The sequence below is a fragment of the Megalops cyprinoides genome, chromosome 17, assembly GCF_013368585.1.
Source record: "Megalops cyprinoides isolate fMegCyp1 chromosome 17, fMegCyp1.pri, whole genome shotgun sequence".
NCBI lineage: Eukaryota > Metazoa > Chordata > Actinopteri > Elopiformes > Megalopidae > Megalops > Megalops cyprinoides.
This window is the reverse complement of record NC_050599.1, coordinates 7,053,811-7,070,349: the sequence shown is the minus strand read 5'-3', so window position 1 is coordinate 7,070,349 and position 16,539 is coordinate 7,053,811. Positions and strand designations below refer to the sequence as shown.

The 16,539-nt window shown below is 42.4% G+C and overlaps 1 protein-coding gene across 1 annotated transcript in view; it reads right to left on the bottom strand.

Annotated features, from left to right (window-relative positions):
- The window catches only part of LOC118791947 (runt-related transcription factor 2-like), a 36,399-nt gene extending 20,094 nt beyond the window's left edge, over nt 1-16,305 (bottom strand). Inside the window, exons 1-3 of the mRNA XM_036549526.1 lie at nt 15,907-16,305; nt 12,696-12,852; nt 5,419-5,523 (exon numbers count right to left, since the gene is read on the bottom strand). Coding sequence (XP_036405419.1) covers nt 5,419-5,523; nt 12,696-12,852; nt 15,907-16,179 — 535 coding nt within the window. The 5' untranslated portion in view covers nt 16,180-16,305. The remainder of the gene's footprint in view (nt 1-5,418; nt 5,524-12,695; nt 12,853-15,906) is intronic.
- Nucleotides 16,306-16,539: the final 234 nt, after the last annotated feature.

The following is a 16,539-nucleotide window of genomic DNA, read 5'->3' as shown; positions in this document are numbered from 1 at the left end:
CAGAAGTACATTGAAAATAAATACTGAAAAGTACTGAGAACCAAAGGCTTTTGCCATGTCAGGAGAAAAAGGGTCCACTTTAACGGGAACATAAAGGATCAGTGTGAGCCAATAAGCTCCAGAATATTTGCTGCATCTGAAGGTTTAAATGCCTGTAATGGCATATTTTACGTTTAATTTCCACATGGAATTTTTAGATGTTCTGGAGCTGAAAAAGTGCTGAAAGTATCAATTTTGTCAAATATAACACACTTATAAAAAGCCAAAATCTCTGTCCCGTGTCCTGGCGTCTGAGAGAATGGTGTTCCCCCTCTAAGATTCCGCCTTTTCTCGGCTCCGCGGGCCTCCTAATTACTTGCAATTTTTCGGGCCAAATTGGGCCTTAATTACCTACAAGACCGAAGTTTTGTAAATGAGGGCCTTCAAGTGACAAAAGCTGGGGTGTGAGACGGCAGAGGCTCTGAAGCTTTACCGTAATTTGTGCCAGCTCAGTGTCGAGTGTTAATTCAGCCCAGATCACAGACTCCCTGACCCCCCGCTTGGCTCCGAGCTCACCGGAGGGAGCATGAGTGGAACCATTCAGGTAGTTCTGGAGACCAAATCGCACACACACACACTGGGTTTCACTGTCCCTGTCAGACCGGCGCGCTTCAGCGCAGAGCTGTCTTTGCTTCCAGAGCGCTCGAAAAAATGTTTTTTTTTCATCGATCGTTGTCTGTGGTGAAAAGTGGCGAAATGCACATTGCGCATTCAAGAGTGGATGCTTCTGTTTTCCCTCCTTATTTTTAACTTCTTCGTATGAGTTATGTTCGGATTTTTTTTCAAAAATTTCTAAATAAACATATGTATGTGGGCTCCCTGTATTCCGGAGGGTGGAATGCGTAAACAGGCAGTAGTGGCCTTACATCAGAATCGCAGGACGTTGCACAACACAGATGCCTCTGCCCGTGTCATTTCCTGCTTGGCCACTTGCCAGTCTCTGAGCAAGGGTGGGTGGGGGGGGGGGGGGGGGGGGGGAGAAATAGAGAGAGAGAGAGAGAAAGAGGGAGAAGGAGAAAGGAAGAGAGAAAAGCTGGAGAGATGGAGCCGTCCTCCTTACCCACTTCACTTTCAATTACTATCATTTTTGGGCGTGATTTTTTTTTTTTTTAGGTCCAGATTCATAACTGCATTCCGAAACTGACACCTGCACGCGAGTCGTGTCACAGGAGCGGAGTGTGGAAATGTGGTGGACCAGCAATAACCCGCAGCGCAGCCCACATGGGAACGCCAGTACATACATGCTGCTGTATTCCTGGGGTTTACTCATCCAGGCAAGGAGAAGTGCGGAGCTGCATGCTGAATGGACAGGGGCAGCCGTGTGGGGCAGTGTTTTGGGAGTAGGGCCTCTGAATGGAGGGTTAAAGACCCGGTTACAGCCCTGCGTCCTGGGTGGGATAGTACTGGTGTACCCTTGAGCAAGGCATGTATCCTGAACGGCTTCAGTAAACATCAAATCTATCAAATTTTTACTTAATACAGAGCTCTCAACAAAGGGACTGTAAAGTGAAGTAAAACTACAACAGATACTACATGAAACGGAATGGAGAGAGAGAGAGAGGAGCCACGCTACAGCTCACCTTGAGTGACGATTAAAAACCGTAAGATAAAAACCATATTTCAGCTGTGCTGGTTTATAAGAAGAAGAAAAAAAACTAGATGTCTTTTCATGATAGGTTACTAATACGGAAAACAGGACGGCAACCCACAGAAACCCCCTCAGGTTAGGGTAAATTCACTGAATTTGAGGAAAACGTGGCCCTAACATAGGCGGTAAGAGCAAACACACCTCCCGCGAATCATGCTAACCTAAACACAGACTAAGACATAACAGATGCAAACAAATCATGGTGTTATCTCTTCTTAACGCCAGAAACACAAAAATATCCACAGATCAAAGGTCATCCAGCCAAGCAAACAAAGTATCAGCTGTGTACGTCTTCCTGGATGTGGGAGTCTACTCAGTAAATCACAACATAGTCATTTTTTGTTTATGCAAAGTAAACATATAGCCAAATGATAAGACACTAACAGCCCAGATTTAGATGCAATGAAGAACATGCACCAGGCTGCCCTGTATCTTCCCTTCAAAATCATTATGTGCTTCCACTGAAATGGAGCTGAAGGAAGCAAGTTGTCAGATGAACAGTTCTGCGTGCCCCATGCTCTGGCGACAATGAGAATGCAAATAAATATGATCCTTTTTTACTTCATTTATGATCATTCATTTTAAAAGTGTTCAATCAGCGACACATGTTATACTTAGATGTACCAGTAGTTTTTCCTTGTATGGCACGATCCACCTACTTAAGACCAGACATGGCCAAGGGTTAGATCTGGTTACATAGGGCAACTGCTCTTTAATTACATGCAGTTCGGAAACACTGGATTTTGGTCAGCGTCTGGTGGCAGTCTTTGCAAATGCTCTTCGGAAAATACAAAAGCAAACATAAAAACTCCTGGTATACAATTTTACACATTGCAAGACAATTGCATCTGCAGTTCTTTTAGGCTTTGAGTCATGATCAAATCTGATGCACGTGCCCTGGTGTGGCTAGAGAACAAACAACACATGCAAATTTTAAAGGTGTCTGTTTTAACATACAGTAGGACAAAAGACTAGCTACCCCCCATCCCTACCCCCAAACACACACACACACACACAAACTTTTATGTCTAAGTGTTTGGTAGTCATCTGTTGGAATTTCTTTTAAAAGGAGGTTTCAGAAAACAGGCAGAGTAACAGGAAGTGAGTCAGATCAAAGGCCGGGCACATCAGGGGTACCACAGGGTACTTTTAATCCAGTAATGAGTGATGATCTTGTGCTGGTATGAAGAGGCTCCAGCCTTCTCGTGCCAGATGTGTTTATTGAGAGGGGAAGGAGTTGTTTGCGATGTGATAGCATTGATTCTGGTGCCAAAGAAAAGGGGGGAGGACAAAAATATTTTTATGAATAAAAAGTCTCCGGGAACAGCTGCTCGCCAGATTGGCTGGCATCGTCGGATATTGTAAAGTCGTTTTTTTTTTTTTTTTAGTTTTTATATACGCTCCATTAAAATGAGCTGATGTTAGCTGTATGCTACTCAAGGTAACCTTGGAGCAATATGTTCGCCGGTCAGTCTTTTGGAGACTTTCCAGCTTCTGGGAGAGGAATATAACATGGTGCAGGAGAATGCTTCCATGATGAAAATGAAATAAAAATTTCTTAGAATGTTTTTTTTTTGTTTGTTTTTGTTGAAATGTTAAATTGAGTTTCATAAAAAACTTCTGCTCTGAACCCAAAATAGTGTACTTCACTATTGTATTTGGCCGTTGAATACCAGAGGAAACAAATTTGATTTTGTCTTAATATTTCATTGCATTCAGAATAAGCTGCTTGTTGACAAAAACACAGATGTCTGCATCAAGTTGGACATAGGCAAACAAAATAGGAGAGGGGGAATGTTTTGAAAATAAATGCCTGCCTTAGTCTAATTTTTAAACGGGTGCATATTTGGTGTTTATTCTTCCAGTATGTTACACAAAAAATGCAATACTAATGTAAAAAAGAAACCTATAAACAATAACAACGATGGCTATGAAAATGGACGTGGCATGCTGTCAGCAAGTTTCAGGTTGAACACGTAAACATTCTCTCATACTTTATGGTGATACGGCCTTCGTTCGGCTTTCAGCCACATAAAAGTCTTCCATTGCAGTCTGTGTGTGCTTGTTGCCTCTGGGCACTAGCATGAACATTGGCAAAGCCTGCATTTACCTCCTGTCCTTTCTGCTCAACTGTTTCACAAAGTACCCATCAAGTCTCGGGGAAAGCCTGGGTGGGTCTGTGGTATTTAAGGCCGAAAAACACACCATCTGCACATGATATCTCTTAAACCTTCTTTATTTTTGCGGTCCACCATGTTGGGTTCAGTTAACGTTCTCCAGAGCTCAGAGGGTTTTGTTTGTATGTGTGTTTTCTGTCGTTATTTTTGGACCAAGTTTAAGCAAAGGACAAAGCTTTGACGCCAGCTCAGAACTTTATGAAAAACAACGTCTAACTGTAGACTTGCATTATGGAAAAATAACAGAAACATGCTGACTAAAACAGATAAAAGTCTCTTTTCAAGAGCATGTGTTAGGCCGACATACCATGGTCTTCTTAGGAACCTCGTTCACATTCAACTTTCACCTTCTCAAAAGTCAACTGAAAATGCTAAAAAATCATTAAATATCAAAGTCTATCTAGGGTTGTAGACTAAAATGATCTCAAAATTACTGAAGCGCTAAAATCTCATTATGCAATCCAAATTAAAAAGCTAAGGATGAACACACAAAGTTACTAGGAATTACATGGGATCGCCAGGGTTGGTCAGTGCTGTGAAATTCTAATGGAAAACTAGACCAAAAAATTGCATAATGTTGAAATGTCTGGCCTGATCTTTGACCCCAAAGATGTCTAAAATCTAAATTCTAATATATCCACCAGCTTCAGCCAGTCAACTAGTGCTGCAGCCTCATACATAGTCTATGCTCTATTGTTTGAGTGTAGCTTCATTTTTTCAGTGAAGCTCTATAGTTTCAGTTAAATGCTACAGTTTACAAGCAGTTCTATGGTTTCAGTGAAGCTCTACGGTTTAAGTGCAGCTCTATGGTTTCAGTGAATCTCTCTGGTCTCAGTGCAGCTCTGTGGTCTCCACATGATGCCTGGATTCAATCTATCAATCTAACCACAAAGCACTTTATCCTGAAGGACTGTGGGCAGGTGTTACCTTTTCAGCAACTCGCGCTGCGAAAACGGGTTCAGCGCTTGTTTATATTTGTTAATTGAAATCAAAGGCGTTCTACAGCGTGGCAGGAAACAGATCCAGGCCACCGTGCCTGTCGGAGGGCAGGGGGGGGGCGGTAGCGAGCTGCTCTGGGGTCTGCGGGCTGGCGGGCCGCGTTGGTTCCCCGCACGCGGTGGGGACCCGACGGGAGGCCAGGAAGGTAAACATTTTTTAAGGCGACCGGCTGAAAGACGTCTGTTTGTGTTCTCCGCTCGCTCTGCGCATCGTCACAACACAATAGGAAGCTTTGTGGATTTCTGCGGCGTCCGCATTTGTTAACGCAAGCAACATAACACAACACATCCTCCTCCTCATCCCTCCACCACCAACACAACCCCCCCCCAACCCGCACCACCCCCCCCCCCCCCAACTCCAGCCTCCCCCACCCCAAACCTCACCCCACCCTCCCAAATATCTGCAGTCCTCCCACACAGGGATTAAGATGCAAGGCTGTGTGCCAACCAGACCGGCATCGATCCCCGACCAGACCGACCCTCCACCAGCGCCCCGCAGTGACCTCCCTAATTATTATGATAATACAGGACGGGGATGAATCCGAAGGCTACTCACTTCTTGGCTCGCGTGGTCCATCCACTGTGACCTTTATGGCTCTGTGGTAAGTGGCCACTTGGGGTGGGTTAGTGAATACCGTGATTGTCAAAGTGAAACTCTTGCCTGCAAAACACAGAAAAAAAGGTTGAAACCCCATTAGCTGCCGGCACAATGTGTCACATTCAGAGCTCTCGCGCTCATTTGCATACCTCTTGCTGGTGATGTTCTGGGCTGTGGGTTTTTTCCCCTCCCGAAAGGCAACGGATGAAAAAGAACCAAAGAACAATGCACAATCCAGCTTTCATACAGTTAATGCGCCTGCAATTATCACTTAAAATATGCCCATGAGTGGCTGCCATGCGACTCTGAACACCCACGGCAGTATTTCGCTCACGTTGCTCTTTTCCCTCTGCCCATCAGCCGTGTCCCTCTAGATTCAAATTACTGCAGAGATGAAAGTCCCTAAAATCTCTGTTGTCTTGCACTCTCTCAGTCAGTGCGTTTGCTGCAGAACCTTTATGTGAGGGATTGCCACACAGGGGAATCCAGGGCTAATGCCTCATATAAAGATCATTTGTTTTTGCCTTGGTTACCCACGCCTCCTTCCTTTTTCCACATGTAATATCTGCAAAAGTTTTTAGTGATGACAGCCTTTTTTTTTACTGTTTTTCAGAGAGAGATACCACGCCGATTGCTCTGCTTTTGGTAACTGGGTGAATGCAGCTGTTTTCATATGCTTATGTCTGTGCACATCTTGATATATCGTATCATATCAATTGATGGGTAATGAAATCAGGAAAAAGGAAACCAAAAAAGCCACAGGAAAATTGCAGTTGATACCTTTTCACATGAAATCTTTTCAATTTATGATCATGTCATTATTATTATTATCATTATTATTATTATTATCATCATTAATAAGATGCAGACCTTGACAGCATTCAAGTCCAGGCTTGATAGATACACTCTAGCCAATATGCAAAATGCTGATCCTAGTTGGGTGACTTGCCCAATTCTTATCACTAGACTTCTTACAAGGAAGACCAAAGGCATGGGAGGTACAGGGACAGCATTGAACCTGTTTGTTATAAAGGCTAAACACCTAAGCCTACACACACAGAACCAAAGCAGTTATAAACATAGACAATAATCAGTAAAAAATGTATGCTCTCCTTGCAGTGACATAGTGCTTCAAAATGACCCACAAGCTGTGTGGAGTCGCACTAATGCACACAAAGTAACTATCCATCTATTCAATGGCAAAGTGCATTGCAGTTGGATTGCATGTGGGCCGTGTTCAAGCTGCTCCACTGATAGTTCCCTAGAGTAAAAATGGTGGGTGGAGAAGCTGTGTTGGCTTCCCCTCTCCCTGTAGAGGGCCATTTTCTGTGTGGGTGAAAGCATTTTAATTATGGCTCAGGGTGATGTGTGCAAACTTTGCCTCCTGGCACATGGGGAGCCATTCTCACAGGGCTGTTTATACAAACACACATACAAATCCCAGGGTATCAATCGAACCATCACACACGCACGCACACACACACACACACACACACACACGCATACACACACACACACACACACACACACACACACGCACACACACGCACACACGCACGCACACACACTCACACACACACGTGCGTGCGCACACACTCACACACACGCACAGTGTATTAATGTGACGGCCGGCTTAAAGCTCTAAACTTTATTTGATAAAGCCTCTGGCACCGATCATTGTGCACATTGTTTATGAGAGGGGGGTACTCAAGACTTTCACATAATTTCAGCAACTTTTTGATTACAATTCACTGTACTGTACAGCTCTGATATCATTCCATTCCTGTTAAAATGTTTCTTGGCCTGTTGTTTCTGTCTAACAAGTCACAAATTCTGGAAGTTCATGTAATTGCACCTTAATATTGCAACACTATTACAATTTATTTGATATTACTGCCTCTTTATCGTGAGCGTGACAGTTAGGAGCTTAAAAATAAAACAAACACTCTAAGACAGGACCCGTCAGACTGTGCTTTTTTTTTTGTCTGGACCGGGGAGATGGCTACAACTTGGCGGATCACGCGGCGGCTCTGAGGAGTGCTGGGCTCAGCGTTATTGGTAATCAGCGAAGAATGCGAATGGTTACCCGTGTCACGTACGCACGGCTGCAGAGGCAGGAAGAGGTGGGCGGAATGAGGGTGACTCAGTCTGGCTGCCAGTGGCAGCGGCAGCAGCAGCCGCACACAGGGGGGCTGAGGATCAGAGCGCTCGGACCGCACGCACCTCACGGAGACCACGCCGCCGGTCCTTGGGGGCCCCCCCCCCCCGTGCGCCCTCACAACGAGATGCACAAAAAGCGCGTCTGGATTCAGTCCTACTGCGCTGAATCCTGCCATAAACCATTCATAACAAACTTTAAGATAGTGATTCCCCCCCCCATTGGGAATGCATCTTTTGTTAGTGTCAGGTCCTGCCAAAGAGACATTAATTTAAGCTCATTATTCAAGATTAAGGAGGATACAGAAGCACTAGGTCTGAGACATACTGTAGTGGGCCTCTTACTTTCAACTTATATATACCGAGAACCATACATAAGAAAGGTAGGGCGCTTGAGAATAGGGCCAATCACTTAGGCCCATGTTCAACTTAACCCCCATGCGCTTTGTCCTCAATGTTGAGTAATAGTTAATAACCAAGCACAACAACACGAGCAAATTCAGTGATGCACTAGCATAAGCTCGGTGGTCACTGACACACACTAATAAATATATGAGGACAGTGCACAAATGGCATGTGGGCTAAATGAACTCCTGCCCTCACATTAAATTCAGCAGAACAAATTGGTTCTCATACATGCTGTATATGGCATTTTTATGGGAAGAAAAGTTCAATTAATAACTAACAGCAAGGAACAGATGGGAAATACTTTGTGGATTCTTCAGCTTAGGGTTACTTGTTTGGTTAATATTTCTGTTTCTGTTCTTGCTGGTGTAAAAACAAACTGCCTCTGCAGGCCCCTGTCTCGTTTCTGTACGCCAGGTATCATTTCGGACAGTTTTTCCCCCCATCTTTCAGATGCCCCATTTTCTTGTCTCCCCCCCGTACCACTTCCTGTGTAATCCTCCCCTGACAGCTCTAAGCAGTGCTCACAGCTCTGACTCAGTGCGCAGGGCCAGACACCTCTGGCTTGGAATGTGCTGAGTCTGGAACGGGTAGAAGTGCCAGTCATCTGCCAGAGCCGGGCCCGGGTAAACACGCACTCCGCCCACAGACAGCGTGAGAATGGCATAACGTATCTGTCCCGGGGGGGGGGGGGGGGGGGGTGTTGGCGGATGTACCACCTTCTGCAGGATGTTCTTGGGGAGAGAGGAAAAAAAAAATGCAGTGGGCGGTTAATAACTTATTATGGGGGATGTTACGGCCAGACGCTGTATCGCGGAGTTCTAATCTCCGCATTCCTCCCGGGGCTGTAGTGGAGGTTCCCCTTCGTATCGTTCGCAAATTGAGGGAGTCGAGTGCTGTGGCAGGGGTAACATCAGCGCTGTTTATCAGCTGCAATGTCTGTGACCTCAGACCCGTATAAACAAACTGCACTCTAAGCCCTTCCTCCTCACGTTTGGTCCAGTGTGCCACATGGGCTAGTCAGCACCTCCAGCTGGTGTTATGACCACTGACAGGCAGGGCTCTACCGCAGACCTCCCGCCGCTGAGATACGAAGGTTTCAGTGATAACGCAGCCAAACTGACACGTACAGCATCACGCCGCTTCGTGCTGATCGGCTGGCGAGATTCTGTGTGAAAAGCAAACAGGCAGAAGAAGGTGGCGAGGTGAAAAAAAAAACAAAAAAAAAAACGGTTCCCTCCTCCGCAAACCTACTTGCCAACTGCTGCCAGAACCAGCGGCAGAGCTGTCTCGGCTGACAGCACTGCAGCAACGGGAGCCTGTGTATTGCTCCTGCTTAGCCAGTTTGCATGGAGTCGATGTGCTGCCATTCTGTACTGTAATTGGCCAACATCCCCCTGCACACAGGGAGACAAGTCTGAACTCAGTGTCCTGCCCCACGGGACTGCTGACTCAGTATCAGTCACAGAGAGACGGAGTGGAACAAAGTGTTTCGGCAGGGGGTCAGCTCTCTTTGGACATAAATGAACTCATATCTGCAGAGCCATTGGTCATCAGCTTAGACAAAACACCTGAGAGCATACCTCAATGACTCAGATGTATGTAAATATGCATGCTTCCAGTCAGATGCACGTAAATACCTGTGTGTACATGCATACCCCTGCATTGTGCAATCGCCTTAATTAGAATAAAATGCATGTGTGGGGTGCATGCAAAATGTTTCCTCTAGAGTTTGTTTGTACATGTGGGTGTGTTTTTCGGGAAGGCGTCGCTGTGGAGCATGGGAAGCCTCTGAGGGCCCATCTGAAGGGAGGCATCTTCGACTTTTTATGCTTTTATGCTCTCTCAGGCCTTTTTCCCCTCTCCTCCTCTGTTCCGCTGTGTCCGGGATTGGGAGTTTTCCTGTGCTTTGGAGCTCAGTAATTCCCCATGCGATTTGAATGCGAGAAATGATGACCCATTTAGAGCGGAATCAGAGTGTGGTAATCATGACTAACTTGATTAACCAGCCGTGCAAGAACAGGGTACGCTGCAGGGTGTGTGATTCACAGCCCCAATGCATGTGCAATGCAGTATATCACCAGCCACAACGCTAATTACATGCCTTCGAAAATGAAGTGAGTTTCATCATCATGTTAAGGGTCCATTTTACTTGTCTTCTGTAACAGTTAACCATCCTCACCTATTCCACCATTACTGCTCATGGATTCTTAAAGAAGGCCCAAACAACAAGACCATCTGTGCTTCTGTACATCTAACATACATCTGTATGTTAGGGTTTATAAATAGCATTAACGTATATGTAATGACAAATACATTAAATATTTATTCGTAAATGCATACTTTATGCATTTTGAGTAAAACCTATGTATAGTCACAGTATATTAAAATAGGATATGAATGTAGAATTGAGGATGGAAGTGGAAGTACAGAGCACCAAAGAGAAGAATGTGAACAGATCAGTGATGAGCACCACACAGAGCAGTGCTGTTCCTAGAACAACGATGACATTTGACAGGTATTCAGGTGAAGGAATCCCCAGTCCAGAAGTCAAGCATCCTCATTCCACAGGCTATTTCCTCAAGATATTACCTATTGTGGCAGCGCTGCGGTTACAAGCAAAGTAAACTAGGGACTGATAATGCTGTGTTAATACAGTCTTTTGACAATCATTCTGAGAGTGACTGCCTGAGTGCTATTACTGGGCATGCCGTATCAGTACCTACAGATTGCAGATGCTGGGCACAGTGATGAATTGCCCGGAGTGCTTTGCTTAAAAAGTACACAGAGAGGATTCCTGTATGCTGAAAACACATGTTTAATAAGTACCTAAGGTGGTACTGGAAAAATATCCAATGTTGATTAGATTCTGGTGTTTGGCTGGGCAGAGCAAATGTTAATACATCAACTCTCATGACGTTTTTTCTAGAAAACTGCAAACAACTTTCGAGTTTCATTTAAATACATGTGAAATGATTATGTTGTAAAGTGAGTCCAGCCCTCAGTCACCTGTGAAGCAATAATGCTGATCATATTCAAAATAAAACTGACTGATCAAGAGAGCTTCATGTGCCTTCACGCCTACAATGAACTGCTTTTAAAAACACAGGCTACAAACTAATTCATTGTCATCCTAGTAATTAAGTACTTAGAGGAAATCCAGGGTTTAACAATTGCTGTATTTTAAAGGTATCCTGTAACAACATCACAACCACTGCAAACATCACAAGAGCAGCCTTGAGCATCCAGCCATGCCCGGAGAGGGACTGTGTACACTAAACAAGTGATGTGATTTGCACAACCAACCATGTTTGCTTAAGCACGACCATGGTTCCATTTGAATGAGCGAGTTGATGTAACCACAATGTAGGCAAGGCTTAACTTTAAACAACAATTTTAACAAAATGGTACCTTTTTTTAAACAACTTACAAGTTATTGAACGTAAAATTTTAATGCAAATTATGAAAAAAATTGTCACGGTTATGAATTGAAAGTCAAAGCCAATATAAGTTGGGCTAACCAAACAAAAATGACCAAGAATGTTGGGGGTGAAAGTCAGATGAAGTTAATTTACTGCATATATTTTTACAGATATGGTCATAAATCACGTTCATTTCTCAGAGGTATATGACTTGAGGCCAAATGCATTGCTAATTAATGTACTGCATGCCATCTTTTTATTCATTAGCATGACAAGGGTGTAGGTCTTAGGTAGGTAGGTTTTAGTTTTTTATTTTACCTGAAATGTCTAATATGTATAGGATCACTACACTTGAGAGAGAAGCATTTGAGCTCCATTGAACCCTTAAAAGTCACATGCATTCAGAAATGCAGTCCACATTCAGTCTGCATGCTTACACATGTAAGAACTACATTTGTACTGTGTAGATACATAAAAAATACATTAATTGTTGAGGGTGTTATGAATGGTAATCACTGTGTAACAAGGTGTACTTACAAGTACTTACAGTACTTACAAGATTATGCTTTCATATGTAGTTACACGAATACAAAGTCCCAAAAATTCATTTGTAAAATCAGCCACAAGAATTCATGGCAGAACTTCTAAATCAATGTTGCTTTATCTATATTTTCAATGGGAGAGTTTTTTTTATAAGTTATAGTCAATTGTACATTTACCTTACCTTCCAAAACATATGTATGTGTATCAATGCCATCTCCTGTTCGGTTAATGGGGTGGGGTGAAATTCATTCACCCGACCAAAATATTTCATAAAGCCTTCAATAAAAATCCTAGAATCATCCCAGTGTTATTGTTATTTTTTCCCTTCCTTAAGAACAGTAAAATTGAAGAATTTATTACTTTCATGTAAAGTCTTTCTGTAACGCAACAAAACCCAGGGAAAATGTGTGTTTAAATTTCAGAAGCACTTATCAGACTTTTTTCGGGCCCTTTACTTTGTGTTTGGAGTGTCCACCTAAACACTTTGCTCGGGGGTTCACTTGAAAGTACTGCTTAACTTTTTCAAAAACTTTTCAAATTAATATTATTTTCTGTGGCAAATTTGATTTATATGTTAAATTGTCATGGTTAAGGTAAACTATTAATAATGTTTTGGAGAATAGCAGTTGGAGACCCTTTCAGTATTGATTTAACCTGATTCAAAATGGACGCAGCAGAACTGACTGATATGCAATATGCTGGACTCACCTCTTCCACTGCGACCCACAAACCTCAGGTCGTTGAAGCGGGCCACCTGATTCTTCATGACGCCTGAGGCGTTTCGAAGCTCTGCTGAGTAGTTCTCATCATTTCCCGCCATCACAGTAACCACCGTCCCATCTGGGACCTCTCCGAGGGCGACCACCTGCACACAAAAGAGCACAGAGTCAGAAACGGCAAACGTCCATCTAACCGCAAAACGTACACTCTCTTTGGCCTTTGTTCAAAAGGAGTGCACACTCAGGTCTGAATGACTTGTTCAGTGATAAAAAAGGATGGTTCAATGTTTCCTCAACTTTATAATGCAAATGCTTTGTGCGTACGGAAATGTGCCTTTGAATCAGAAGATAATAGGTTTGAATCCCAGATATAGTGCTGCAGTCATACCCGTGTGCAATGTACTAATTCTGAGTTGCTTCAATAAATATATGCATTTATAAATTATTAATACATAAAATGCATGTAAGGGTTATTGATGAAGAGATATATAATGGGAAAAAAAATGTAGTGATGCATAATTATAAGAATACATCAGTCATACATACATTTGTGCGAGTAGGAGGAGCTGAATAAGCATGACCATGATGAATTTGCCTTGTTTATGTAAAAATGCAAAATTTCACTTATACGCTATTAAATTATAATATTTACTATATTAGTATGCAAACGCGTGCACACACAATATCCTTTTGGGTGATCTATCCAGATACTAAATTCCACATATCCTTAACTGAGCATAATTCTCAATCCAATTAACAGGTTTACTGTTTATCTCTGTCCATAACCGACACTAGAGGCCCTTGCCAAAAATGTGGATGAAAACAATTAGCCTACCTACTTACCAGCTCCTCTTTTTAAAAAATTGCACATTGTTTTGACCCCAGCGTTACGTAAATTTGAATACCAATTAAGTAAAATGTATTTTGCTATCGTGGGTTTGACTGATAAGGTTTGCACACTTTTCATATCCAGCCTTTCAAGTTGTTTTTACATTTTGTTAAATAACGGTTTATCGTAGAAGCATGGGAGGTATTAGGATATATGACGCACATTAACGCTGCGTCGACACGTAAGTCATATTCTATTAGTCTCATATTTGTATTACCTATCCATTTTTACAGACAGCAAACCCAGTCATTGCTCTTTCTTACATTTCGTGCAGTCAAAACAATTGGCACACTTCAGCCTGCATTTTAGCAACCTTTAAATAACAACAACAACCCCCTTATAATCTGTTATAATCTGTTGTCTGTAATAATGCTCTTAGCTACAAAGTCGGCCCGGTTTTGTGAACATGCTGGTCGAAACTCTGACTTCTAATTTTAAACCATGAAGTCATTGTACTGTTTCTAACAGCTCAGCACTTTCAGCAAATGTTCAAGCGTGGATGGAATCAAATAAAATTATACTGGTGGCTCTGTAGAACAGGAAGCAGACGTTAATAAACGTGAGGAGTGGACAATCACCGCGCTGTTCTGAAAATCACAATGCATACAATATAAGAAAAGATTTTTCAAGAGCACAAGGAATTATTCCCAAATGGATTATATTTCAGATCACTGTCCAACATTCATACTAAATTAATACAGTACGCACTTTGAGTTTATGATTGAATTTTATACTTTGAGGAGCTGCCTTCAAAACACCCCACACATATCCTAAATGCTTGTCGACAGTAAAGACATTATTCGATTACGTTAATCATATTGATATAAGAAAAACGAAAACATGTTGAGTAAGTTAAGCAATATTGTTTTTTTTAAAATCTCCCAACTGGCCCTGCAAAGTGCGATAGTGCACGCACTTGAGAACCACACCAATCGCATGTTCCATGAAAAGCATTAAATTATGCAGTCTATGTATTCGTCACGTAATGTTTGAACTTACTTTCTCCTCCAAAGAACAAAACTGTGATACTATTGTTTACTGGGTCTGTTATCGGAAGAGTAAATTTATTCTGGATTCCGGATTAACCATATCTGCAGCCTATAATTTATCTTTTCTTCCTTCAACACAAGGGAATAAAACGAGACAAAAAGAAGCGTGGAAAAAAACACGAGAAATTTGTGCAGTGTATCAAATCAATAGGCTATCTGGGTATTTTATAGTTATGAATATATAAAATGGCATTGCTAATTATTGACATGATTCCTTATTGATTGATAATAGCCGTGTCAGAGTTACTAATATGGCTATTCAAATCATTGCTTTCACCTCACATATACCAAACAATTATGTGGCTTTTCAACAGCTCTGCATATGATTTTACCGATACACAAAATAAGTCACGACCAGTAATAAACCTGTCAAATCAATTTGCTCCATTTTGAGGCATAACACTTAATGCAATTACTGTAATAAAAATGAGCCCACTGAAAGGGTCACAATTTACGTGAAAATATTCTTATCAAAATAATATTTAGAGATAACAAAAACAGATGTTCAGATGGCATAGTGACTACTCGAGGATATCTACATCAGGAATTTCTGGTGTATGCATAGCAGAAATAATAATAACGTTTGCAGTTGAAATGATCAATCCCTGAAAACATGAAAAGACTAAAATACAAAGAAAAGAGGTTCCTTTATCCCTCCCTCCTCCATACTATGATAATTGTGTTCTTCCATAATTAACAGGTAAATCGAGATGCTTATTTGCATGGCAATAACATTGTTTTTACCATTAGCTCATGCCTGGCAATTATTTGCGTTGAATGCGACTGTTGCTATGTATAGCGTGTCTCTCTCAGATTTCAGGTGTCTCCAACGTCGCGATAAGCGTGTGCGGTGGCATTTCTATTTATACACTTTGACTAAGGCTGTCGCTACCTGCATTCAGGCTAATTGTTTATCTTCTTCAAAGCGTAGCACTTTATGTGGTGACTTCAGTTACATTAGCTACTCATGTGTCATGTGGCAAAAAAAAATTAAAAGGCTATAAGTAACTTCACCAGAAGTGTACGCTGTAAAACGTCAGCTGTGTCATTTATAATGTGACTTATTTCGAACGCCAAAAAACTATTGTCCTTCACCAAAGAAATCTTCCTAATCAGACAAGAACTGATAGACAAGCAAACTGTACAAAGACAGACGTTCAACTGGCATTCCCCCCTAAAAAAACAGCCTATCGTGCATAATAAAAACGCAGTGAACAAAATCATCGAATAGGTCATACGAAAGGTGAATAAGTACACCTTACCTTGAAAGCGACGGGTAGAGTTTTATTACACCTCCAGTGAGACGGCAGGATTGAGCAAAGGAAATTCGGACTGTCAGTCCGGACAAGTTCAGCGGGGTGATCAGCGATGATTTCCACCATGGTGCGATTCTCGTGCGGCCGGAGTCTCGGCACGGCTGCATCTTGCTGTCCCGTCGCTGTGTTCACATCGTTCATCTTCCCCGCGACCGGTTGTAGACTACTGGACGGGGGACTGAACCTCCGACTCGTGCTGGGATCTACGGGAATGCGCATCACAGAACTCTGTTTTAGCAAAGGTAGGGCGAATGAAATAGACTTGTCAAAAAAAAATCTCCTTTCTTGAAAGATAAAAACAGATCTTCTCTGAGGATACAAATGTAAGCTGCACTGGTAACAAAATTAAAGATCTGAACAGGGAAACGATTGGAGAATGGTTATATCCTCTATGGTGCTCTCAGAAACAGACGCGTTTACACTGACTACCGTAGTCCTCCTCTTAATGAGGCAGCTGTAAGGATAACGCAAAAAATTCAAAGCTAAAATAGATGTACGCCTAAAATGACCGAGAATTCCCGTTGTGAGTATCTCAAAACTTTTCCAGACAAATTTCTTTTTCATTGAATTCGAGCGCTT